The 24592-nt window shown below is 58.3% G+C and overlaps 1 protein-coding gene across 2 annotated transcripts; it reads left to right on the top strand.

The window, feature by feature from the left end:
- Positions 1-1279: 1279 nt before the first annotated feature.
- Positions 1280-23892, top strand: ASIC4 (acid sensing ion channel subunit family member 4). 2 transcript variants are annotated; one of them, XM_047085533.1, is made up of 10 exons: positions 1660-2241; positions 17997-18141; positions 18237-18364; positions 18555-18717; positions 19251-19307; positions 21323-21476; positions 22871-22962; positions 23044-23123; positions 23450-23554; positions 23779-23892. In XM_047085533.1, the coding sequence occupies exons 1-10, from the start codon at positions 1660-1662 to the stop codon at positions 23890-23892; spliced, it is 1620 nt and encodes a 539-aa protein (XP_046941489.1). The 2 variants fall into 2 exon arrangements, with proteins under 2 accessions (XP_046941488.1, XP_046941489.1); XM_047085532.1 differs by lacking the exon at positions 19251-19307 and having other exon boundaries at positions 1280-2241.
- Positions 23893-24592: the final 700 nt, after the last annotated feature.

Below are 24592 nucleotides of genomic sequence, written 5' to 3'. Positions count from 1 at the left end.
AGCGGGTGGACCTCGGGCTCTAATCCCCAGCAGCTGCCGTTTCCCTCAGATCGATTCCCTTCTCACTTTTTTTTCAGCTGCTGGTTCCGCGGCTCGGATCGATGGAGCCGCCTCCCCCGCCCCTCTGAGCTTCCTCTCCCTGCTGCTCATTAGTGCCCCGATTAATCAGCCCCCCCTTTCCTCTGGGGGACAAGTGCTTCCTCCCCCATGAGGGCTCACGTTCTCACGCGGGCCCCCCAGAACACAAGCCGCTCCCTGTGACCACCCCAGCCTGGGAGCACCAAGGCATTTCCTCCTGGGCTGCCCACTGGGGCCCCACCCCTGCCTGCCATACCAACCCACATGCCTGTTCCCCTCGGCAAGACAGCAGCCTCACCAGGGCGCCCCTGCCCTATTCTGCCGGCCACCCCCTGCTTCCGCTTCTGAGTACTCCCCATCCAAGCCCCGCACATTTCTCCTCCCTCCCAAATCCCCATTTGGGCTCTTCCTCTCCCTCCATTCCATACCCTCTCCCCCACCCATCACACCTCCCCCCTGCTCCTTGGCCCGTTCACCCAACACCCTCCCCCACCCACCAGACAGGTGTGGCAAGGGAAGCGTTTGGGGAAGAAAAATGTGGCCACAGATGTTCAAGTCAGCCAGGGTGCCCTCTGTCCCAGACACAGGAATGACTGAGTTTGGGGGCGGGGGAGGGGCGGCCAGCATCCCAGGAGGGGGTGGGGGGGAAGGGGCGGGGAAGGTGGATGTTGAGCTCAGGAGCAAAGGTCCAGGCCAGTCACGAATCTTGGTGGAGTCACCTTTGTCCCCTTGTCTGCCTTGCCTGCCCTCCTCTGCCCTCCCCTCCCTCATTCAAACAAGTGGCTCTCCCAAGGAGTTTCTGGAAGCCGCTGTGACTGGGGTAGTTGGGGGCAGGTGGTGGCCAGGTGCTGGGGTCAGGAGTCACGAGTCAAGAGTCAGGGTGGTGGGGGGGGGGTGGTGAAGTCGGCTGAGCCTGGGTGTGGTCCCCCAAAAGTGGCAGAATGAGCTGAGGACTCTGGATGCAGATCTCTTCCCTGGGTGGCCTGGGAGTGGGGCCATCTGGGGACCCCGTGAGTGCCTAGGGTGTGACAAGAGTTTGGGGGGGGGCAGCCCGACAAGGTTGTTGAAGGCGGGGGCCAGGGATCCCAGTCCTGGGCTGGGGGCTGCCCCCGCCCCTGGCCTGGCTCCTGCCGCCAGTGCCGCCGGTGAAGCGCTGTTGACATGTCCTGAATTATTAAGCACGGGGTGGGCTCCGGAGCACATGCTGAGCGGAGCGGCTGGGGCTGCGCGGCGTGGCGGAGCAGCGCTCACTCCCTCGCTCGCTCGCTCGCAGGGACACACGCAGGGGCTGACAGCTGTGCTGGTGCTGATAAGGGAAGCCACAAGGAGACGATCGAGGAGAGAGACAAGCAGCAGCAGAGGCAGCAGCAGCAGAGGCAGCACGAGGGCTGCGGAGCTGCTGGGAGTGGGAGTGACTCCCCCACCTCGGGCCCCCACCCTGTCCCTGTCCTCCTCCCGCTTGCCCTGAGTTGAGGAGAGCGGCCGCTGCCACCACCGCCACTCCGGAGGGCACCGGGGGGCTGCCGGCCAGGGAGGGACAGGGGCAGGGAGGCTCTGGCCAGTCCCAGCAGCCGGGGACAGATGCCGATCGAGATTGTGTGCAAAATCAAATTTGCAGAGGAGGATGCGAAACCCAAGGAGAAGGAGGCAGGGGATGAGCAAAGCCTCCTGGGGGCTGCACGGGGGGCAGCAGCCCCCCGGAACCTGGCCACCTTTGCGAGCACCAGCACTCTGCACGGGCTGGGCCGGGCCTGTGGCCCAGGCCCCCATGGGCTGCGCAGAACCCTGTGGGCACTGGCCCTACTCACCTCGCTGGCTGCCTTCCTGTACCAGGCGGCTGGCCTGGCCCGGGGCTACCTGACCCGGCCTCACCTGGTGGCAATGGACCCTGCTGCCCCAGCCCCGGTGGCTGGCTTCCCGGCCGTCACCCTCTGCAACATCAACCGCTTCCGGCACTCGGCGCTCAGCGACGCCGACATCTTCCACCTGGCCAATCTGACGGGGCTGCCCCCCAAAGACCGGGACGGGCACCGAGCCGCCGGCCTGCGCTACCCGGAGCCCGACATGGTAGACATCCTCAACCGCACTGGCCACCAGCTTGCCGACATGCTCAAGAGCTGCAACTTCAGTGGGCACCACTGTTCCGCCAGCAACTTCTCTGTGGTGAGTCCTGCCAGCTGGCCCGCCGGGCCTGGGGTGGCCGGAGGCCGGTGGGGGGGTGGGGGGGGAGGTGGCGCGCAGGGGCATCCTCAACAGGGCTCTACAGGGCTTCCCTTCCTTCCGCCACCAGAGGCTGGCCTCGTGTCTCCCCCAAGCCCGGTGTTTCCCTCTCGCTCCCCAGCCGCGGAGCAGGGGACGCTCCTAGGGGCTCACCCTGGCGCTGCTGCGGCCGCTCCTCTTCTCGGCTCTGCTGCTGCTGCAGGGCCCAGGTCTGGGCCCGGGGGGCCCGGAGTGGGCCCCGGGTCCCCGAAGCCGGGCAGCTTGCAGGGAAGGAAGGGATGCACCGTGCCAAGGCCGGGCCGACTGACCCCCACTCATCTCTTGTTCCCTTTTTCCTCTGGATTCTTCTCCCCACTGAATGAGGGTGTTGGGGACGGGTGTCTGGGGGGCTCCAGCAAGAGAGGGACTCAGGGCTGCCTCCTGGGGAGCTGGCCCGACCGGCAGGCTGGATAGAGACGATCTTGATCTTCGTGTACACTGGGTGCCAGTGTCTCTTCTCTGTCTCTGTGTCTCTCATACACACCCCCTTTCACAGACTCCCTCACACATCCCTCTTTCATGCTGCCCCTCCAGCCTCTCTCCCTTTCCCTCCCTCCGTTTCCTGGTTCTTGCTGTTCCCTTGCCCGGCTCTGGCTCTTACACTGAGAATCACTCATTCACTCTTATGTGCATGGCTCACCCTCACTGCAACCCAGCAACACACACACACACACACACACACACACACACACACACGCCCCTACCGCTCAGGGACAGTTTTCTGCGCTCCCTCTCTCATACTCAGTGTCCCTGTCACCACACTCACATGCACACCTGCACACCCACACACCGAGAGCTACCCATCTCTATGCCCAGATCTCAGCTCTTACTTAGCTGCTGAGGACGAGGACAGGGTCACACTGTGGATGCCATCCCCTTTGTGATGCCCCCCGCCCATCTATCTTGATCCCTGCACCCCATGCGGGGACTGCTGGTGCCATCTCTCACATGTGTGTGGACACAGACACACACACACACACACACACACACACACTCTCATTGAGATCTGGAGTGTCGGCTTGGGCTGCCCTCCCATGCACACCTCCCACAGTCAGGTGTGAGCTCAGGGGGCGTGTCTTGCGTGCTGTCTGTCTGTCTGTCAGTCAGTGCTCCATTCACCCACACTCACAGGGTATCTATTATCCCTGGTGCTAGAGATCCCCGGTGCACGGTTGACTCCCAGCATTGTGTACATGTGTGTTTGCACCCTTGTTACCACTGCCCAGTGCATATGCAAATACGTGGCGTCAACATGGTGCCCACTCCAGCCAGCCTCCAGTGGCCTGCCCCAGGGATGGGGAGGGCGCTTTCCTTCCTCTGGCCCAGGTTCCCATTCGCTCACTCACTGCCTCAGTACAGCAGGAAACGTGCCCCTACTAGGCTCCTCTCACCGCTACCCATGCCTGCAGCCTCTGGGTCCTCCTGCCACTGGGTGTGGGGGCAGTTGTGTAGCAATGGAGGAAGGGGCAGGAAGGAGGGGTCGTCCTGGGTGGGGGGCACTGGGCTTTTGTGTGGCCACACACCCCTCTTCTAGGAAAAATCACTGCTCCCAAATCCGGGACTGCCAGAGTCCTCAAGAAGGAGGTGAGGTGTAGAGTGTGTGCATGTGGACTTTTGGGTCCATGGAACCCCTCTGTCTGACATCCTCACCCCTCAGAGTTGGGGGGAGGGAGACACAGCCCAGTCCCAGCAGGTGTTGTTGGGGCAGAAATCAATGGGAGCTTTGTGTCCCTGCGCAGGGATGGGGGGGGTGGGTAGAAAGGAAAGGGGAAGTGTGTTGAAACCTCAGTGGGAAGGAGGGTGGCGGGGAGGGAGAGATGGGGAAGGGGGGAGTAAGGTGAGGGAAGCAGGGTTTCCTGCCTCGCTCTAGGAAAAGGAGGTGCCCGGAGGATCTGGGAACAGGGAGTCTCTGGGAATCCTGAGGATGGCAAAAGGGGAGGATGGGTGTCCAGCGGGCCCTTTCATACCCTGGGGCTGCAGACAAGAGGGCGACAGAAGTTTGTGGGTCTCAGCTTTGGGGCTGCGGCAGGCCCAAGAAGGGCAGAAGGGCAAAGCAAGCACTGGGGGACAGGAATTCCCCTTTAGAGCCTGCGTTCCCTGTCTCCCACCCAGTCTAGACCCCATATCCCTCTGCCCATCCCCCGTCTGCTGAGCGTAACTCTCCCTTGGACCTGGCCTTCGAGGGCTGAGTCTGCTGCAGATTCACCAGGGTCTGGGAGTGTGGGCTGGGATGGCGGTTTATGCCGCACGGCCGTGGGGAAGATGAGGGTGTACCGCAGGGCGAGATCAGAGAAGGGACAGGAGATGAACACAAGGGGTCTTTCAGGAGGACACGAGGTCCACAACAGACCCTGCGGTAAGAACACGGAGCTCCTGGTGGGATCGATGGTGGGGAGACGGGTACAGGGATCTGCTGGCAGGGGACCTGCCAGGGTGTGAGTGGTGAGATGGTCAGTGACAAAGACAGGCTTTGGGGAAGGGGCTGGGACGTGTGTTCTGTGGCTTTCCCTGTTTCCTCCTTCCCACTCCCCACTCTGCTGTGACCTTTCCTCCAGAATCCAAGTTAATAAATGTCACATTTTCCAGCCTATTTTTACTCTGGGTAATGTGCCCTCCCCCAGTCCCCTAAGCTGCTGCTTTTGCTTCTGTTACCACTGCAGTCGCTTTCACCCCCACGCTCCCTAATACCCCCTCACCGACTCCCAGTCACTCGCCCAATCAACAGGAGCTCTGAGTGCCTACTGTGTACCTGCTCGGTGGTGCGGGGGGAGAACAAAGAAGGGAAGCCCCAGTCCCCGGTCCCTGTCCTCAGGCAGCCTACACTCTCCTGGTGGAGCAGAGACAGGGACACTCAGAAGCTTAACCAACCATGCAAGAGTTAACCGGCCATGCAGGGTTGATCCTGAGCTGCCAGGATCAATTGCCAAAAGAGGTCCATGGGTAGTAAGAGCCCAGACAGAGAGGCCACTCTGGGCGGAAGAGGGCTGGGAAGGTTCAAGGGGTGAGGCAGGCCTGGGAGGTTTGGAGAGGAGGGGAGAGAGAGGAGAGAGGAAAGAGCTCCTGGGCGGTGGGGGACACTCACCGCTCCACCCATGCTTCCTTCCACCTAGCTTACCCCGTCCCTTCTCCTCTTCCCTTCCCCCTCCTTACTCAGTCTCCTACCCACCCACCCACTCCCACCTCGCCTCCTGCTCTCACCACCTATATGTTCTCTCCCTTCCTCTGATTCCCACCACCATCTGCTCCCCCCAACCTGGTGCTCCGAGCCCCATCCATACTTTCCCCATTGCGGCTTGCTCTCAGCCTGCCCACTTACTCGAAGGCAGAAATCACTCTCTCTCCCTGGGCTTCATCTCTTTAGCTGTAAAATGCAAGGGTGGCTCTAAAATTCAGCTTCTCCTCTCAGCTGGGGAGTGTATGGCGGAGCAGTCAAGTGTGTGGTTTCTGGAGCCGGACCGTCTGGATCTGAACCTCGGCTCTCCCCTCTAAGCTGTGTGGCCTTGGAGAAGTCAAAAAGCTTCCGTGAGCTTTCGTTTCTACATCCAGTAAATGCAATATTAGAACCTAAACAAGGCGGGCAGTTGAGAGGATTAAAAAGATGGCCGAGAAGAACTCAGCACACTGCCTGGCGTGCACATAGTGTGTCCTCCGGAAGAGTCCACAATTGCAAGTGCCACTGCCCCAACTTCCTGCTCTCTTACCTGTCGATGCCCAGCACCACCCTCGGTTGCCGACCCACATGCAGGCATCTTTGCTATTTGCCGTCTCCTGTCTTCCCCCCCCCCCCCCCGTCTTGATCCTCAGGCCCAGCCCCTCCCCTCCCCTGTTATAGCATTCCCGTGTTACCCACCCCTTCCAAATATTCACACGTGTGTGCGTGTGTGCATGCGTGTGCACAGACTCTCTCCAGATCGGTGCTCTCCCACAGAACATCTCTGGGATGATAGAAATGTATCTGTGCTGTCCAACATGAGAGTCACCAGCCACACTGGCCATTGAGCATCTGACATGTGATTCGCGTGACAGAGAAAATGAATTGTTCAATTCAGATAGCCGCACGCAGGTAGTGGCAACCGTAGTGGACAACACAGTTCTCAGTGGACCCAGGAACTAGGTTCAGACTGCAGGACTGGGCAGGGCTAGGAATTCCAGCCGGGGCCAGAGGATATGGGTGGTAGGTGTCAGCTCTGGCGTCTATGATCTGGGCTGAGGTCCCAGGTTGAGCTGAGAGGGTAGGGCCTGGGTCTGGAGACACTGAGGTGTCTGTTGATACCACATGAGCCGATGCACCTTTCTTCCCAGGTGCAGGGCATGACCTCAGTCTTTTCTCTTCCATTCTATTGTCTGGAAAATTGAGGCGTGGGGGAGGTGGAAAATCCTGGAGGAGGCAGGGGTAGGATGCAGCCCCTCTCTGTGGGTCGTCAGGGGTCCAGCCACTCCCTGGAGGGGCAGGTGACCAGGGACGTGTGGGCACTTCACTGTCCCCATTCCCTCTTGGCTCTCAGACTTCCCTCCCCCTCCCAACCCTCCTTCCCTACTCGCTGGTGACTGCCGTGACTATTAATCACTCGCCCTGTTCTCTTCCTCTCTACTAATCAGGCACAATTAGACAAGGCCTCTTCCAGCTGGGCAGTCCCCCTCCCTGCCCTCCTCCCTCCTCTCCCAGCCCCACCCCGGCTGCCAGCCAGGACAGCTCAGAGGCAGGGGGGCAGCATGCATGCGGCCCTCTAGCCCTCCCTGGCTCCCCCATGCCAGATCCTGGCAATCCCCTGCCTTCGATCCCAGCTTCCTCCGAAGCTCACGGCTTCCTCCTAAGCCCGTTGCCTTCCCTGGTGTGGTCAGGGCGGTGCTGATCAGCTCTGCCCTGCCTCCTCGGTTGTGGGAAGGCTACCCCATGAGCGTGACAACTCCATACCTTGGCTGCTGGCGCCTGAGGGCCTGAGGGTTGCCCCCTGCCCCCTCGACTCAGGAACGGACGGGCTTCCCTCTGAGGTTGGCGCAGGCCTCTTACCTACCAGACAAGCTTACCTCTTACCCTCACCCTCTGTCCAGCCCCTCTGCCCTGTCCTCTCTTAAGGCATGAATCTTGAGAACATTTAGTTCAACATCTAGTTCAGGGTTGTCCTGCCTTCAGGAGCCAGGCAGGTCAGGTAGGGGAGGGCACACCTTAGGGAAGGGTGGGGTCTGAGCAGAAGGGAAGATCACTTATGCCCGAGGGGAGCCGCTGTCCCTCAGCCCAGGCTAACTCACGACCGACCGGGTCGGGGATGCCCAGTGTTTGGGGGTGGGGGCAGGGTTTTCCAATCTGTCCAGGGAAGCCCAAGTCTTGATGATTTGAATAAAAATTTTCCTGACTTTAAGAAATATTTTGAGGGCTACCTACAAGTCACAGCTTGCAGAACCCAGTGTTTGCTCTCCCCACCGCCTGCCCCAGAGCTGGCTGCTGTCCCTCGGGCCCTCCTGGTGGCGGTGCCCTCAGTCTGGCTGCTTCCCATTGGCCAGCAAGTGGAATTGGTGGTGGGGGATTCAAGTGGTGTGGCCAAACACCCAAGGGCGGGGGCTGTTATTGTTGCAGAGGACTGGTCTTCCAGGGCAGCGGGGAGGGCCAGGAGGGACCTGCCCCACCCAGCCCCACTCAGCAGCCCTGTGGCCTCTTCATTAATCAGGAATCAGCCCCGAGCTGGGCTCATTATCAGCTCAGCTTCTTGTGGCACTGCCGGAAGATGCTGATTAGCATTTGAAGAAATGGCCCCAGTAGCCCCCTCCTGGCCTCCCTCTGTCTCCCCTACCCATGCTCCTTGCAGGATTCCCACCCTTGCCCTTTGGATTCCAGGGAGGAATCTTCTCCCTCTTGTGGCTGGCGGCAGGGCTGCCCCTGCCAGTCCCAGGCTGGGGGGCAGAAAGGAACAGGAATGGGTGGCAGGGAGGCAGGGGCATCCCAGGGAGTACTAGGAGGGCTGAGTTTCAGCGCTGCTCAGGTTGAGGCCCCTGAGTCCGTGGGTTCCACTGGGCGGGAGTGAGTGCAGGGTGGAGACAGGGTGGTCAAGGAGAGATGGACAGTCACCCTGGAGAGGGGAGGAGGGCAGCCTCAGGCTGGTGGGTTATCAGCGTTGCCCTGTCCTTCCACGCTCTCTCGGCAATGCCACCTCTGTCTCGTGGAGGGAGTGGGGGGGGGGAGGCGGTGGACAGCCAGAACCATGATCAGGAGACCTGAGGGTTAGGGTCTTGGAGCCATCCAGATGAATCCAGATGAATGGGGGTGGGAAGGCAGGAGGAGGACAGAGACAACGAGGGTGGAGAGGAGAAGGTTCAGAGTGCTGTGTGTTTCCAGAAAGGGGTTGGTGGGGGGAGTGTTTGCACTTCTTCCCCCCCCGCTCCCAAGCTGGGGACCCGCAGCATTGGAAATCCAACCCCGGGCCCCCTCTAACGTTCACCATGCCCTTGGGACACCCGTTTGGGGTTGGAGGGGGAGCAGTTCCAGAGAGACAGGCATGGGCTGCAGCAGCCGAGGCGGCAGCGAGAGAGTTCAGAGAGGAGCCACGGGATGATTAAGGGGAAATGGAGGACTGATTTAGGAGGAAAGATTAAAGGAGCTAAATCCGTGGCGCTTGGCTCAGCGGTGACTAAGCGTGGACAGGATAATAGCTTACAAATGTGTGAAAGGTGTAAATACCAAATGGGGGGAGGGGAGGCGGCTCGGCAGGCCAGGGGAGCGGGGACAGGGACTGGTCAGGCCCCACGGGGGGGAACTGGGGACTCCTGGGAGACTGCCCGGTAGGGCTGGGCCCCTCTCCAGTGGGGGTGCAGGGGAGGGAAACGGGGTTGGGGCTCCCCAGGTTCCAAGCGGGTTGTCGGGGCGCAGCTTCGCGGGCCCGGTGCTGACCTCCACGTGCCACTCCCTCAACACAGAGGACCTGAGGTTCAAATCCCATCGGAGTCCGTCTGCGCCCCTCGGCCCCAGGCCTTTCCCGCCGCTCCCGGGCCCTCCAGCTGCCCCCAGAGAACTGTTCCCCCGGGCCCCCGCCTTGCCGTCCGGGCTTGCGCCCCCTCGGCCCTCCCCGGCCGCGGCGGGCGGCGGGAGGCGGTGTCTCCCTCCGCGGTGGAAGCCTCTGGCTTCTGCTGTGTGCGGAGGTCACTTTGCCGAGGAGCCAGGAGCCGGGGGAATGCAAATGAGGCAAACCCAGGGAGGAGAGCCGAGGCGCCCGGAGGAGACGGGAGGGAGGGCGCTCGGGCGCGGTGATGGATGCTTGCCCCGCGGGAGGGAGGAGGGGGCGGCGGGGAGCGCGCGGCGGTGGGTGCGGCCCTCGGGGTGCGGGTGGGCCCGGCCCGGATGCCCGGGTGCGTGTGCTGGGGTGGGGGGCGCACACCCACACGCCCACCGCCACCTGCTCAGTCTTGGTCCGGGAACTCCCGCCCGGCCGTGGGTGTGTGCCGCACTGTGTCAACAAAACTCTCTAACGAATAACTTTACATCCAGGGGCGGCAATGTCAGGCAAGGGCTTCGTTACAAATTAAAAATATTCTCGCCTGGAAAACTGCCTTTCTAGGGTTTAAGGCCTAAGTGATAGCTACCTGGGAGCAGGTTTACGGGTTTACCTGAGTGCTGGACACCCTGCGCGCTCCTCTCCCGTGGAAACGCGGCGCACTCCTGGAGTCACCGCATTCTTCTACAGCCCCAAGCTCTCCTGGCTCCCAGAGCGACCTCGGCCTGGAGTCACGCGGCCTTGACCGCCCCCTACTTCTCTTCCACCGCAGCTCACACATTTACATTTGAACAAACACTGCTCCCATTTCCTCCCGGACCTGGGAGCGGGAGCGCTTCGACCTTGGGGAGGAGGTTGCTCTGAAAAGCACCTGGCTGGCTGTGGGGGTGTGGTAGGGGAGGAGGCCAGGCCTGCTTGGGGGGGGGGGCATTCTCTTCGGTCTGGACCGTGTGGCGGGAACCCAAGCCCTTCTGGTGCGGGTGAGTGAGCTTGCTCCGGGAAGCTCTACCCTCCAACCCCAATCCCCCTGCCGGAGGACTTGTGGGATTCCCGTCACAGCAATAGTCCCAGGCAGTAATGATCTGCCTATACCTGTGATTGTTCTATTTTGTTCCCGGCTGCTGTGCACCTGCCTCATAGTGTAGGTGGCTCGATAAACACGTTTTGAATGAATGAATCCCTTTGCAGCCAGACAGCAAACGCCTTCAGGGCAGAGACTGTCTGTTTTGTTCTCTGAACCATCCCCAGCACCAAGCACAGTGCCTGACACAGTGCACAGCCTCAAAGAATAGTGACGGGTACATAAATGCTGTTTTAACACCTGCCATTTCTTGAGCACCTACTATTTGCCAGTGCTGTGACAGGTGTGTATCATCACACAGTGGATATGAGCACAGGCTTGGGCATCAGACTGCCTGGTACCCTGCTGTGCCATGATATGCGACCCTGGCAGGTTCCCTACCCTCTTTGGGCTTCTAGTATTTTGTCTCTACAATGGGGATAAGAGACCTCTAGTGCAGGGTTTTTGTGGGAATTAAGGAGTGAATTTATATAAAGTGCCCAGGGCCATGCCCGACACAGAGTAAGCACTAAATACATGTTAGATGTTGCTATGATTTATGTATATCATCTCTTACCTCATAACACAGATCCGAGAGGTTCAATGACTGAATCCGAATCCCACAGACAATATAGGCAGGCCTCAGATGTGAACCAGGCTGGGCTGCAGGCCTGTTCATTCGGTGCTGCTTCTCATCCGGTAGGAGAGCCGTATCCCTGTGCCGGGGCGGGTGGTTCACTGTGACAGAGCCCCATCCCCTAAGAAACACAGTCTCTCCCAAATTGCTGGGAGAGCCTTTACCAAGGTGCATGGTGCCCTGAGAATGGGACCGGTGGGAATCCAAGATCAAAATGCTACACCAATGTCAAGTATACTTCAATGAGGAAGAAAGAAAGAAAGAAAGAAAGAAAGAAAGAAAGAAAGAAAGAAAGAAAGAAAGAAAAAGAAACAGCTGCACCATTTGGCAAGAAGTCCCATTCACAAATCTATACCCCATACCATACCCCTTCCCTTATCTTTCTTGAACACCCTACCACACCCCACTCTGAATTTATCTCTAATCCTCATAACTAACTTTAGGAGAAGTTACCACTTCCCTTTCACAGATGCGCAATCCTAGGCTCAGAGAGATTAAATCATGCATCCTTACCCAAGGTTACTTGTCAACGGTTGGTGGCATAGCCAGGATTTGAACCCTGTTCTGTAGGATTCCAAAACACGTGCCCCTTTCCCCATATTATGAAGCTATGATATGTGTATCCATTTCCAGCACCCCCTCCAGTGGTCGATCTCTGCCCTAGGTTTTATTGGTCTCTATGACACTCTTGTTACTAATATTGAGGACTCATGTACATTATTTCACTCTGCAGATGCCTCTTTCATACACTTACAACCGCCCTATGAAATAAGTCAGGCAAGAATTTCTATTTCCACTTGACCGATGAGGAAACTGAGGTCCAGAGAAGTCAATAAATCACTTTACTAGCCAAAGTTACACAAGGCTGTCAGTGGTAGAGCTGAAGCTGACACCAGGGTCTGCTGACTCCTCAGGGGGGGGTTAGAGGAGAGTGTTGGGGCCAGTGGAGGAGAGGGACTGGACTCTGAATTTGCCCCATCTTCCTATGTGCCCTTGGATATGTACCTTGCCACCCCTCTGTTGTGGCCTTTGCACGATGATGCCCTCTTCCTTCCCCATCGAGGAGGATAGAGAGGCAGGAGCCTTTGAACTTGGACACTTGGGCCACCCCTGAGTGTTGTTTCAAGAGCTGTTCAGCCTGGGGTGTTACTCACAGTCCAGAATGGATGAAGATGCACCCACTTCCACTGGCCACCCCCATGGACTCCAGGGCACCACAGGGTTAAAGGGAATTCATTCCAGAGGCCTGAGTGAGAGGCCCAGGCCTGGACCACATCAGGGGAGGGCTGACGGAATGTGGGGCAGGAGGAAGCTCTTATGGAAAAGTTGGGGGGGAGGCGCCAGGGCCTTAGCAGAGGCAGGGTGCCCAGAAGGCAGTGGAGATAAAAGCCTAGGCTGCAGATTAGCTCTGGGATTAGCCCAGCCTTGGCTGCTTGGCTTCTTATCTCCTGGAGGCCCCTGGCCCTCTCCCCCACAGCTCTGAGCCCTGGCCCCGCTAATTGCCTGTTAACCCCGTGGGCTCCGTGACTGCAGGGAGGATGAGGGGTGGGGAGGGCTGGGGGTGCATGCAAGCCAGCCAAGGAGAGCTTTCCTGGGGGAAATGGCAGCTGTGGGTAGATGGAACCCAAGAGGCTGTGAGGAGCCACTGCTCAGAGTAGGGAGCTCAGAGAGGACAGATCCCTCCCAACCTCTGATGTTGTCCGGGGCAGACCTGGAGGAGGGGGCAGGGAGAAGGAGAGGGGGGCATGCCCGGGGAAGGGTTCCTGGCTTGGCAGCAGCAGTCTCAGGCCCAGGGGAGAGTCTAGTAGGAAGATAAGAGATGGGGACTGGACACCTCGGCTAGGATGAACAGACTGCAGATGCAGAGGGCAAAGGAAAGGAAAGGACAGGGCGCAGCCAGGCCAATGGGAGAGGAAGACAGAGGCCAGGGGGATGGGCTGGCTGACAGAGGGCAAGGGACCGAGAAACAGAGGCCAGATGGATAATTTATCAGATGCTGAGGACAGGCAGGCCAGGAGAATAGAGAAGGGCCGTGAGACACAGAGATCAGAGGGACAGACACCAGGGAGTCAGACTCGGGCCAGGGTCCAGGCCAAGAAAGGGTGGGCTGGTCTGAGAGGGACAGACGGAGGGCTGGCCAAAAGGAAAAGAAAGGTAATGGAAGGGTCCAAGGGTCCACACGCAGCACAGACAGATTCCCGTCTAGAAGCTTATTCAGCCCGGGGCCAGAGGGATTCTGGGAGGCCATGTGCTCAGCCTAGGGTCAGGAGGGCGGACCCAGGAGCTAAGGCAGAAAGCGAGGCGGGGGTGGGGGGGGGGGTGGGATACAGACCAAAGGCAGAGGTAGGGGTCTGAGGTGGGAGGGGTCTGAGATGGGAGATACAGAGGTAGGGGTCTGAGCCTCTAAGGCTGAGGGCTGGTAGTGGGTCATTTGGAGACAGACCCTCGGCCCACTCCGGCACATCCTAGCCTAGCACCTGCCCCTTTCCGCCGCGGGGCCCTGGACTCTCCTGTATGCATTCCCTCCTTCTGGGCCAGTCCATGGGGAAGAAAGCAGTGACCAGCCTGGGGGACCTTGAGGCAGAGCGGCCGTGCCGTCTCCATGGAAGAGGCTGTGGGCTGTGCCGCCACCAGGGTTCTGCCACTTAGGAGCTGGCAGTTCCACCCGCCGCTGCCTGCCTGGCCCGGGGACCGTCTCCGGGGCAACGCTCTGCTCTGCCCAGCGGTCGGGCCTGACCCGGGCTGTGCAAGTGGCCCGGCCCTGCCAGTCTGGCCTGTCCCTTCCCTGCAGAGTATATCCATCAGACCCGGAGCACGTCCACCCACCGCCACCCCCACTCTGCACAACCCCCTCGAGGGCAGGGGTGCCAGGTAACCACCCCCCCTCCAAAGCCATTGTAGTCAAAGTCTTCCTGGTTACCCCTGCCCCGCACGGGGCCCGGGCTCAGTGTCATGCAGAATGGTCTGTGTGTACTTACTGGAGGTATTGAAAGGGAGGCTGCCCAAGGCCCGCCCAGGGTCAGGAGCCTACCGGAGTCATTTAGTCACCGGATACGCACCCACCAGGTGTTTTATAAGGGCTAATTCTGCTTTGGCACTGGGCTCAGTTCCGTTTGGATCTCTTGTCGTTTACTGGCTGTGTGCCTTTAGTCAACTCACTTTCCCTCCCTGGGCTTCCTCACCATTAAATGGGGGCAACGATACTCTCCTCGTGTGGTTTTCCGGAAGGCAAAGGAGAGCCCTTCTCAAAGGAGAAAATAAATCAAAAGCACCATAGTGCAAGACCTTTGGTAGGGTTCACCTGGCACTCCGTCCCTCCACCTCACACCTTCTACGAGTTGTACTGGGGTCTACGCATGCCGAAATGGGCTCTGAGCCTCTCAGCTGCGGGGAGTCCACAGTCCTTTGGGTTGGGTCAGGCTGAGCTGTGGAGAGGCCATGACGGTTCCTGGTGATCAGGGGGAGCGACCGGGGCGGTGCTGCACATCGGGGGTGGGGGGTAGCTCACTAAACCTAAACGGGTCCCCCATACAGTCCACGCCTTGTTTAGCCTCTCAGCTGGAGCATGCACTCAAACCAGCTGCATCAGCAAGAGCTGATTCCAGCATCTTCTTGGCCCGAAGGAGGAAGAGGGTGGCTGCCTTGAGATTTGAGTCAAATACTTATGTATTCTCCCCATCTACCCTTCCCACACCCCTGGGGACCCAGGAATCTTGCACCAAGCCCCTCTCCGGGTTCCCCTCCTTCCAGTAACACGTTGTCAGAGCAGAGCGCAGACCTAAAGTGGAGCTGTCCTACGGGACTCTCACCCGTTCATTTTGGGCCTTTCTACTTGAAGTTGGTCCACGTGCCAGCAGTTGTTAGAAATGCAGAATCTCCGTCTTGTCCCCCTCCCCTTGCCAACACACACGACTGAACCAGAAACTGCATTTTAACAAGGTCCCCAGGTGCTTTGTGTACAATACAGTTTGAGAAGCACTGATCTTGGAGACCTTCGTAAATCAACCCATCTCTCTGAGCCTCAACTTCCCCATCTGATAGAGGGGGATGTGAGGATTCCATTGGAAAGAGCACGTTAAGCATTTAGTCAGTGCCTGGGCACAGCGAATGCTCTGGGACTGTCAGCCATGCCTACTCTTGCCCCACAGATAGACGTGCAGCATGGAGTGGACAAGGCTGATACAGACAGGGTCAAGGACTGGAACCCAGAAATTGGTCAGGGGGAGAAGCAGGAGGGAGGGACAATGAACTGAGGGGCAGCAGATCTGGAGGACAAAGAATGAGGAAGGTGTGGGGCGCCTGGGTGGCTCAGCCTCTTGATTTCAGCTCAGGTCATGATTTCATGGTTCGTGAGTTCGAGCCCCACGTTGGGCTCTGCACTTACAGTGCAGAGACTGCTTGGGATTCTCTGTCTCCCTCTGTCTCTGCCCCTGCTCATGCCCCACCCTTCACTCACTCAAAATAAATAAACGTTAAAAAAATGAAAGGCTTAGAAACAGGTAATCCCTGACCCCTTACCCCAAAAGAGAGGGTTAGCTTTCCAAAAAAAAAAAAAAAAAAAAAAGCGAGGAAGATGTAAGGAAGTGGAATGGAAGGGAAGGAGGAAGTGGTGGGGGAGGGGACAGACGGGTGTTAAATCACTCACCTCTCTCATTTCTCACCTGTCTCATTTCAGCTGGTGGGACTGAGAGGGAGCTGGGGCTTGGGTTGGCAGGTGGCAGCTGTGGGTTGTGGGAACAGCTCAAGTCTTGCATCCAGATGAATTCCGCCTCTCCTACCGACTAGTTGACTGGTTGTGTGGCCTTGAGCAAGTCACATCACCTCTCTGAGCTGCAGTTTCCTGGTCTATAAAAGCCAAGTAATTTAAATCTATCCATATCAGAGTTGCTGAGTGCATGAAATGGGGGTGGGGGGTGGGGGTGGATGTAGCCATGATTTGTAAATTGCAAGGTGCTTGTTAGACACGTGTTTGAGGATCCGCAGGCAGGATATTTGGGTGACAGAAGACTTAACCCTGCTCCCCAGACGATGGTGCCCCAGGCCCCCAGTTCTTAGAAATCATCCTTCCTGCTGCCCACAACCCAGCCCCTCTCCCTTCTACACCCTTTCTCTGAAGCTAGGCATTTAGGATATCTTTTCCCCAACACCGCCCAAGCCTTTTCTCCCAGCTTTTACCAGCTGGAAATGTTTCCAAGGAGAGGGGAGAGGGAGCACGAGAGTGATTGAGGGCACTGACCCCTTGCCCCCAGGGAAGGTGCTGCCTGTGATGGGTTTGACTCGGGGGCTCGTCTCTGTGGGGTGAGCCTGGCAGCGGGGCACCTGCCTCCGCCTCTCTCTTGACCCCCGCTCCCCAGCTGCTGCGCAACGACCCCATCGCAGCTCCTGGCCGGCGGGGCTTCGGCATCCATCTCTGGGACGCCAGCGCCATCTGGTGTCCATTCTTGGGAACCCTCCGTAGTGGAAAAGGGCTTCGTTCCGTGCGGCAGTAACTGCTTATAAGCCTTCCTCGTGCTGGCCGCTGGGCCAGTGCTGGGGACACCAGACAAACCCACTGCTCCTGTGCAGCATAAACCTCAGTGGGGGAGATGTTGACACGGAACAAGGAGACAACCAGATAAACAAGATAATCTCAGGTCTTGGTATACACTGAGCAAACTGATGAACACCTGTGGAGGATCACCCTAAGTGTGTGTGTGGTATATGTGCGTGTGTCTGAAGAGGAGACACTTGGAGCGCCTGGGTGGCTCAGTCGGTTAAGCATCCGACCTCGGCTCAGGTCATGCTCTCACAGTTCGTGGGTTCGAGCCCCGCGTCCGGCTCCGTGCTGAAAGCTCAGAGTCTGGAGCCTGTTTCAGATTCTATGTCTCCCTCTCTCTCCCTGCCCCTCCCCTGTTCACGCTCTGTCTCTGTCTCAAAAGTAAATAAACATTAAAAAAAAAATGAAGAGGGGGGCACTTAAGCTGAGACTTAAAGACAGCTAACCATGCCAAAGGTGGGGGGAGGCGGCATTCCAGGAGGGAGAAATAAATGAACAAAGATCAGAGGAAGGAAAGGTGCTCCATAGGTTTGAATCTGTCACTGAGATCTGGGGGTAGAGTGGCAGGAGAGGTCATGACACATGGCGATTTTTCAGGCTAGGGAAGGAGTTTGGCTTTATCCTCTGGGAAATGTTGGGCTCCAAGCCAGCAGGGGACTCAATTGGATCCCTGTACTTTACAATGGGCACTCTGGCTGCTGTGTGTGTGTGTGGGGGGGGGGGGTGCCAGGAGCGAGAGGCAAGGATGGCTGAAGGCAGACCAGTTAGGAGCCCGGAGCGAGGTGGGAGATGCTGGTGAAAGAGGGGACACAAGATGGAATGAAAGTGTTTGGATTCCAAATAGATTTCAGGAGTAGAGTTGCCCAGCTCAGATTCTGGATTGAATGTAGGAGTGAAGGAGAGGGAAAAAGTCAGAGATTCTGACTTGAGAAATGGGGTAGATGGTGGGGCCCTTAAATCAGAGGGACGGAGCACAGAAGATCGCAAGAGTTCTGCTATTGATACGCTAAGCTGGAGATGTCTTTTTTATAATTTTTTTTTCAACGTTTATTTATTTTTGGGACAGAGAGATACAGAGCATGAATGGGGGAGGGGCAGAGAGAGAGGGAGACACAGAATCGGAAGCAGGCTCCAGGCTCCGAGCCATCAGCCCAGAGCCTGACGCAGGGCTCGAACTCACGGAGCGCGAGATCGTGACCTGGCTGAAGTCGGACGCTTAACCGACTGCGCCACCCAGGCGCCCCTGGAGATGTCTTTTAATCAGCTAAGAGAGGATGTCAGTGGAAAACATAGAGCTTAGGGAAGAGGCTGGGCTGTAGAGTGGTTGCTGTTGGACAGCGATGTCCAGGCAGGTGGGCGCTCTCACAGGACAGGGAGCCTTGAGCTGCAGGAATTGTCTTAGCTTCACCTCCTCTCTTCCTCTCTCTCACCCCCCTGCCCCAGGTGTATACTCGCTATGGGAAGTGTTATACCTTTAACGCGGATCCACAGAGTTCACTGCCCAGTCGGGCTGGGGGCATGGGCAGTGGCCTGGAGATCATGTTGGACATCCAGCAGGAGGAATACCTGCCCATCTGGAGAGAGACAAGTATGCAGGGAAAGGGACAGGGACCGATTTGGGGGCTCCAGCCTGGGCCCTCTGCCTGGGAGGGGTTTCCAAAGGTCCGCATCTCCACTGTGCAGATGAGACATCGTTTGAGGCCGGCATCCGAGTGCAGATCCATAGCCAAGAGGAGCCACCCTACATCCACCAGTTGGGCTTTGGCGTGTCCCCAGGCTTCCAAACCTTCGTGTCCTGCCAGGAACAGCGGGTGAGCACCTCCAGCTGGGCCCTGGATTGGACACTGGGCAGGGTCTTTGGGCCCAGAGGGGATGCTGACCAGACCTACCCTCCAGAAGCTCACAGGCCACCAGGCCACCCATGGACTTTGCTGAGATTGTGGGCAATGGAGGGCCAGGTGGGCCTTTTGGGCATGACCCCATTATGCACCCCCTCTGCAGCTGACCTATCTGCCCCAGCCCTGGGGCAACTGCCGGGCAGAGAGCGGGCTCAGGGAGCCTGAGCTTCAGGGCTACTCAGCCTACAGCGTGTCTGCCTGCCGGCTGCGCTGTGAAAAGGAGGCCGTGCTTCAGCGCTGCCACTGCCGGATGGTGCACATGCCAGGTGGGCACCCTCCCCTCCCGTGCCACCCTCCGTGCCACCCTGCCAGGCTCCAGAACCTCCAGGGGCAGAACACTGCTCATGTGCACGAGCAAGTGCATGTGTGCAACAACATGTGTGTGTGTCAACACTCACGTGAGTGTATGCGTATGTGTTTGGGACTTTATAAATGTTTTCACGTATGCATATGGCAATGCACGCATGCATGTTTGTGGACTGGTTGATGCGCACTTCTGCATACGTGGGCTTACGTACATTTGGGCTTGTGTATTTGAGGCGGTTGTGTGCATGTGCTGGTACACAAGCGTACAGATGTGTGTGCATGTGTGCATGCAGGCAACGTGCATCCGTTTGATGCACATATGCATGTGTACATTTTCAGGCGTACATGCACGAGCATGTATACGCTCATGCATGTACAGGGATGTGCAAACATGTACGTCTGTGCGCGTGCATGTGTGTGCCCGCATTTGGGAGCGTGGTGGGGGAGAGGGGGTGGAACCATAGACTCCAGGAATAATCTTCTCTCCTTTCAGGCAATGAGACCATCTGCCCGCCAAATATCTACATCGAGTGTGCCGACCACACACTGGGTCCGTGCTGCCTTCTCCCCTCCCCTGCCTCTCCGTCGCCTCCCTCTTCACCCCCCCTGTCTGCTGTTCTCCTCATTGCCTTGGCCCCCTTCCTCCTATTCTCTCCCTGGACACTCCCTCCAGGGTTGAGCCTTATCCCATACCTCCAGGGGGTCTGAGGACTTTGCAGGTGTGGACACTTGGGTAAGTGGAGGTAGCAGGGTAGGGGTTGCAGAAAAACCAGGACTGGGAGTGAAGGGTTGGGCTTCTGTTGTGGCTCCACCAACGAGCTCACCCTCTCTGGGGAAGCGAAATGACTTCTCTCTTGGTCTGAGGAAAGATGCGCTGCTATCAGTGTGGGTAAGGCAAAGCCCATCTGGCCATAGGTCTCACTTGGGCTGCGATTCACTCATTCTTTCATCCATCCATCCATCCATTCATTCCTCTGCAGATGGTGGCAGCCTGGGCTGGTGCTGGAGGTGAGAGTGGGAACGAGAGGCCGCCCTCATGGAGCAGGGCTGTGGGCAGGCACCGTGCTGGCACAGGCACAGCCTTGGTCCTTGGATAGGGGAAACGGGGGTGCTACAAGGCCCCAGGAATGGGCGTGCAGCTCCACCTGGGAAGGCAGGACGATCCTTGGAGGAGGTGATAGATTGATTAGCTGAGATTTGAAGGGTGTGGAAGAGTCAGCCTGGTGAAAAGGGGGGAACGTGTTCTACGCAGTGGGAACAGTTCGGTGCTAAACATCTGTAGCCGGAAAGAGAGTTGGAAGGGGAATCACGGAAAGGTCAGTGTGGCCCAAGGGCAGAGAACACAGGAGGTGGCGGGGGGGGGGGGCGGGCAAGACTGGAAGAGGCTCTGGGAAGCCAACAATGGCTTAAAGCAAGGCAAGAATGCCATCTGATGTTATCAAGGTGACTCTGATTAGCTGTGGAGAAGGGATGGTGGAAGTTAAGACCAGAAGCAGAGCAACCAGTCAGGTGAACACTGCAGTAATCCAGATGATGGGGCCCCCAGGGAGGGAGAGACATGACAGGAAGTGGAACTGAGACCTTCTCTGTCCCAACGCATTCCAACTGCGTCGGCCAAAGGGGCAGTGGGAGAGTGTTTAATGAAGGGGCAGATGTGTGAGCAGGGACTTTAGTTGTCCAGAATTTTGGGGTGTACTGTTAGGCAATGGGGAGCCACTGAAAGTTCTGGAGAGGTATTGGGATGATAAGGAGTGAATGCCATTTGCTGCTTTACAGGGTAAAGGAAGGGAGCGCCTCTGGGGCCCAGGCAGAGATGTGTGGCTGTCCCAGAGGACGGGAACTCCAGCCACAAGAGGGGGAAGCAGTCTCAGCCAACCAATGGCCTGGCGGTGAGGAAGCTGGGGAAAGAAATATCCTGGCATCTCTCCCCTCCTTGCTCTCTGACCCTGCTGGGGTCTCCCACTGGCCAAACCCAACCCAAAGCCAGAAGACAAGGGAGTCTAGGTAATGCATTTGGCAGAGAGACCTGCCTCCTGGACACAGAGAAAAGTGGAGGAGAGTGGAGAGTGGATCTGAAGGGGGGAACAAAGAAAATCCAGCATATGAAACATAGCATCTGTCCTTCTGCCCATCTGTCCACCCATCCACCCACTCATCCATCTGCATATGTGAAAACATGCATATAATCCCATTCATCCGGCATCCTCTCCAAGCCCCGTGTGTGTCTGAGATCTCGTGTGAATGGCTCTGACGGATGGGCTGTGTCCTCCGTCTTGCACCATGAGGACTCCTCAGCCCCAAAGGGCTAGGACACAGAAAGATAAGCCTGTAGAAGGGTGCTGGGGGGTTCTGCCCTCACCCACTTTCTTAGGTGGTCTGAAGCTGGTCCAGGAAGGAACCCCCAGCCAGTCCCCCTTAGGCAGTGCCAGGGTGGCCAGTAGAGGCCCTCAGTGAGGACCTGCCTGCCTCAGGACAGCCCCTATGCCTTCTCCCTGCAGCCAGTGGGCCTCTGGGCCACCTGCCCCCCCCCCCCCCGCCACTGCAGTTGGTACCTCTGTGTTGCAGACTCCTTGGGTGGGGGCACCGAGGGCCCGTGTTTCTGCCCTACTCCCTGCAACCTGACCCGCTACGGGAAAGAAATCTCCATGGTCAGGATCCCCAACAGGGGCTCAGCCCGGTACCTGGCAAGGAAGTACAACCGCAACGAAACCTACATACGGTATGTGTGTGTGTGCGTGTGTGCGCGTGTGTGTGTGCATGTGTGTGTGTGTGTGTGTGTGTCTTTAGTAGAGGCCACCTGCAACAGGCGTGGTCCATGATGGAGACTGGGAGTGGGCGGTATCTTTCTTACTAATGAGTCTTCTGCCAGGAATGCCCTTCACGATCCCTTTCTTCTAATTAATCCCTACCCATCCCCCAAGTCACATCCTGTGTCCCCACCTCCATGGATGCCCTTCTTGATCCAAACGCCTTTCTTCTGAGCCCCCACAGCACTCTGTACCTCTCTCGGTCATTGCACTTAATGGTTGTTTTACAGCCCTCTGCTTGTGTCTCCCCAACCCCCGCCCCCCGCCCCTCCCCCCCAGCAACCTGGGAGCCATTAAATGCACATGGAGAGAATGCTGTGCCAAGGGAGAGGGACAAGGTGGCCTTCAGGAGAGGCCTCATTGAGTCTTGGGTCTGGTCCCCTGCAGTCAATCTACAAAGGCTGAACATCCTGTGGGTGCCAGGGTGCCAGGGTGTGGGTCCTGCGGGGACAGAGGTGATTACACCACAAAGCTCCTGCCACAATTTGTGGGTGAGGCCACGTTTGATAGTGAGGTGCTGATCGTCAGGCCTCCGCTGAGATTAATGGGCGGGGCAGGTGAAGCAGGGAAGGCATGTGTGGGGCCTCTGAGGACCCTGGGTGTGTGACAGGAGGAGACAGGGTGGGGGAGAGGCATCCCAACTAGAGAACTGTGGGATCATATACAGACCAGCCTGAGCAGTGGGGAGGCTGTGTGGAGAGAAGCAGATAAGAAAGAAGTCTGGATAAGAAGGTGCAGATCACAGGCAGTCTTGGAAGTCTGGAAAAAGAATCTTGGGGTGTACTGTTAGGCAAAGGGGAGCCACTGAAAGTTCTAGAGAGGTATTGGGATGATACAGAGTGAATGCCATTTGCTGCCTTACAGAAGGCAGGAGGGTCTCCTTCAGGCCCAGGAGGTTTCTGTTTGTTTGTTTTTATTTTTGTTTTCCTTGTTTTAATGTTTAATTTTGAGAGAGAGTGCACGAGAGGGGGAGGTGCAGAGAGGAGGTGGGGTCGGCAGATCCAAAGCGGGCTCCACACTGATAGCAGACAGCCCGATGTGGGGCTCAAACTCATGAACTGTGAGATCATGACCTGAGCTGAAGCCAGACACTCGACCGACTGAGCCACCCAGGTGCCCCCAGGCCCAGGAGTTTCATTTTGCTCTCCCAGGCCCTTGGCTAACCCTCAAAATATGAAGCAGACATGCATCTGGGACTGTCTTCCCTCACAGCCTTTGGGAGTCTGAGGGTGGTCACCAGCTTCTTGGTGCAGGGGACTCAGATCAGGATGGCCCCACAGGGACACCCTGCTTCCTATCTCCACAGGGAGAACTTCTTGGTCCTTGATGTCTTTTTTGAAGCCCTGACCTCCGAGGCCATGGAGCAGCGAGCGGCCTACGGCCTGTCAGCCCTACTGGGTGAGACGAGGCCCTGACCCAGATTCCATGGGGGCGGATGAGCCCAGCCTGTGCCTCTGACCCTGCTCTTGTGCGCCCCAGGAGACCTCGGGGGACAGATGGGCCTATTCATCGGGGCCAGCATCCTCACCCTGCTGGAGATCCTGGACTACATCTATGAGGCAAGGGATGGGGGCCTGGTGGGGGCCACCCAGAGGGGGCATGGAGGGCGGGAGGAGGGGCTGTGGGAAAAGCAGGGGGCAGTACAGTCTTCCTGGTGCAGCTGGCTTGGCTGCAAAGCCAGGGTTCTTGGCCAGGGTCTCCTGACTGGCTGAAAGGCCGGGGGGTGCTGAGGAGTCAGGAGAAGGGGATGGGTGGGGAGGATTGGGGAGTCCTAATGGGGGTTTGCTGGGGCAGTAAGTCCTACAAGGTGGGCCTGGTGAGGCCTGCCCTTCTCCTCTACCAAGTTTCCTGAGCCCGCTGCTGTCCCCTCACTCTGAACCCCAAGGTGTCCTGGGACCGACTGAAGCGGGTGTGGCGTCGTCCCAAGACCCCCCTGCGGACCTCCACTGGGGGCATCTCCACCCTGGGGCTGCAGGAGCTGAAGGAGCAGGTGAGGGCGAGCTCTGCGGAGTGCAGCCGGTGCCCTCTCCCGGGACTGAAGGCCTCGGCAACTTCTGAACTAGCCTGCCCAAGCTCTTCCTGGGTTCCCTGGAAGCCCCTACCCTAGGGGGCGAGGAAAGGCTGGCTGCTGCAGGGTGGGGGTGGGGGGTGGGGTGGCGGGGCATGGGGGCAGGGCTTGCATTCTCCACGTCCCGCTCCCTCTTTACCTTGCAGAGTCCATGCCCAAGCCGGGGCTGTGCTGAGGGTGGGGGAGCCAGCGGCCTGCTCCCCAACCACCACCACCCTCCTGGTCCCCGAGGAGGCCTCTTTGAAGACTTTGCTTGCTAGGATGGTGCTGTGTCTAAAAAGACCCAGGAGTCTGGGACCCCTCCCAGGATCCCCAACAGTCTCCTCCTGATCCTGGGACACAAGGCCAGGGGGTGACCCAAGGGGAGGGGGAGAGGGCGGTGCTCACTGGGAGGGTGGGGACTCAGTTCACCAGCTCTGGTGCCAGCTGCTTTGCACAAGGGTCCTTCTTGTCCACACCTCCCACCCCCAGGCTGGTGCCCAGGGAGGGCTGGAGGGGAGGGAAGGAAAGGAGAGAGGGAGATGGAAGAAGGGGCCCACCCAGCAGGGGTGGAACCCCCTGTACATTTGTATATATTTAGGGAGGACAGGGTGGGGGTGGGGATACAGAAGTAGAAGCAGGGTGGGGCTATGGGGGTGGGTGATTCAGGGACAGCCAGGGTCCCAGCCCTAGAATGTCAGCAGGAGAGGGAGAACCCCCAGGACTCAGGAGGGCTGGGCTGGTCCTACTTCCTGTCCCTCTCCAGGCCCAGCTCCCCTTTCTGCAGGGGGACTGGGTGGCCCAGCAGGCCTGGCCTAGCTCCCAATTTCCCCTGCCCCCACCCCACCTTCGGAGTCCCCTCCACAGGGAGCAGGCCGACCTATCAGACCTTGGCTGAGTTTGGGGGTGGGGAAGGGAGCCTTCCTGAATGGCCTCTCTGCCTCCAGTCTGGTTTTATAAGTGCTGACGAAACTGAGAATA

The sequence above is a fragment of the Lynx rufus genome, unplaced genomic scaffold, assembly GCF_022079265.1.
Source record: "Lynx rufus isolate CCGP_SWC_20201006 ecotype Redwood Valley unplaced genomic scaffold, mLynRuf1.p SCAF_2, whole genome shotgun sequence".
NCBI lineage: Eukaryota > Metazoa > Chordata > Mammalia > Carnivora > Felidae > Lynx > Lynx rufus.
The sequence above is the reverse complement of the archived record's forward strand: the minus strand, read 5'-3'. Positions and strand labels throughout refer to the sequence as shown.

Excerpts from the sequence above, each read along its gene's own strand:
- ASIC4 (XM_047085533.1), top strand. The coding sequence starts at position 1,660 with ATGCCGATCGAGATTGTGTGCAAAATCAAATTTGCAGAGGAGGATGCG. Across the intron at positions 21,477-22,870 it reads CGCAACGAAACCTACATACG|GGAGAACTTCTTGGTCCTTG; the intron begins GTATGTGTGTGT and ends CTATCTCCACAG. Across the intron at positions 23,555-23,778 it reads TGCAGGAGCTGAAGGAGCAG|AGTCCATGCCCAAGCCGGGG; the intron begins GTGAGGGCGAGC and ends TTTACCTTGCAG.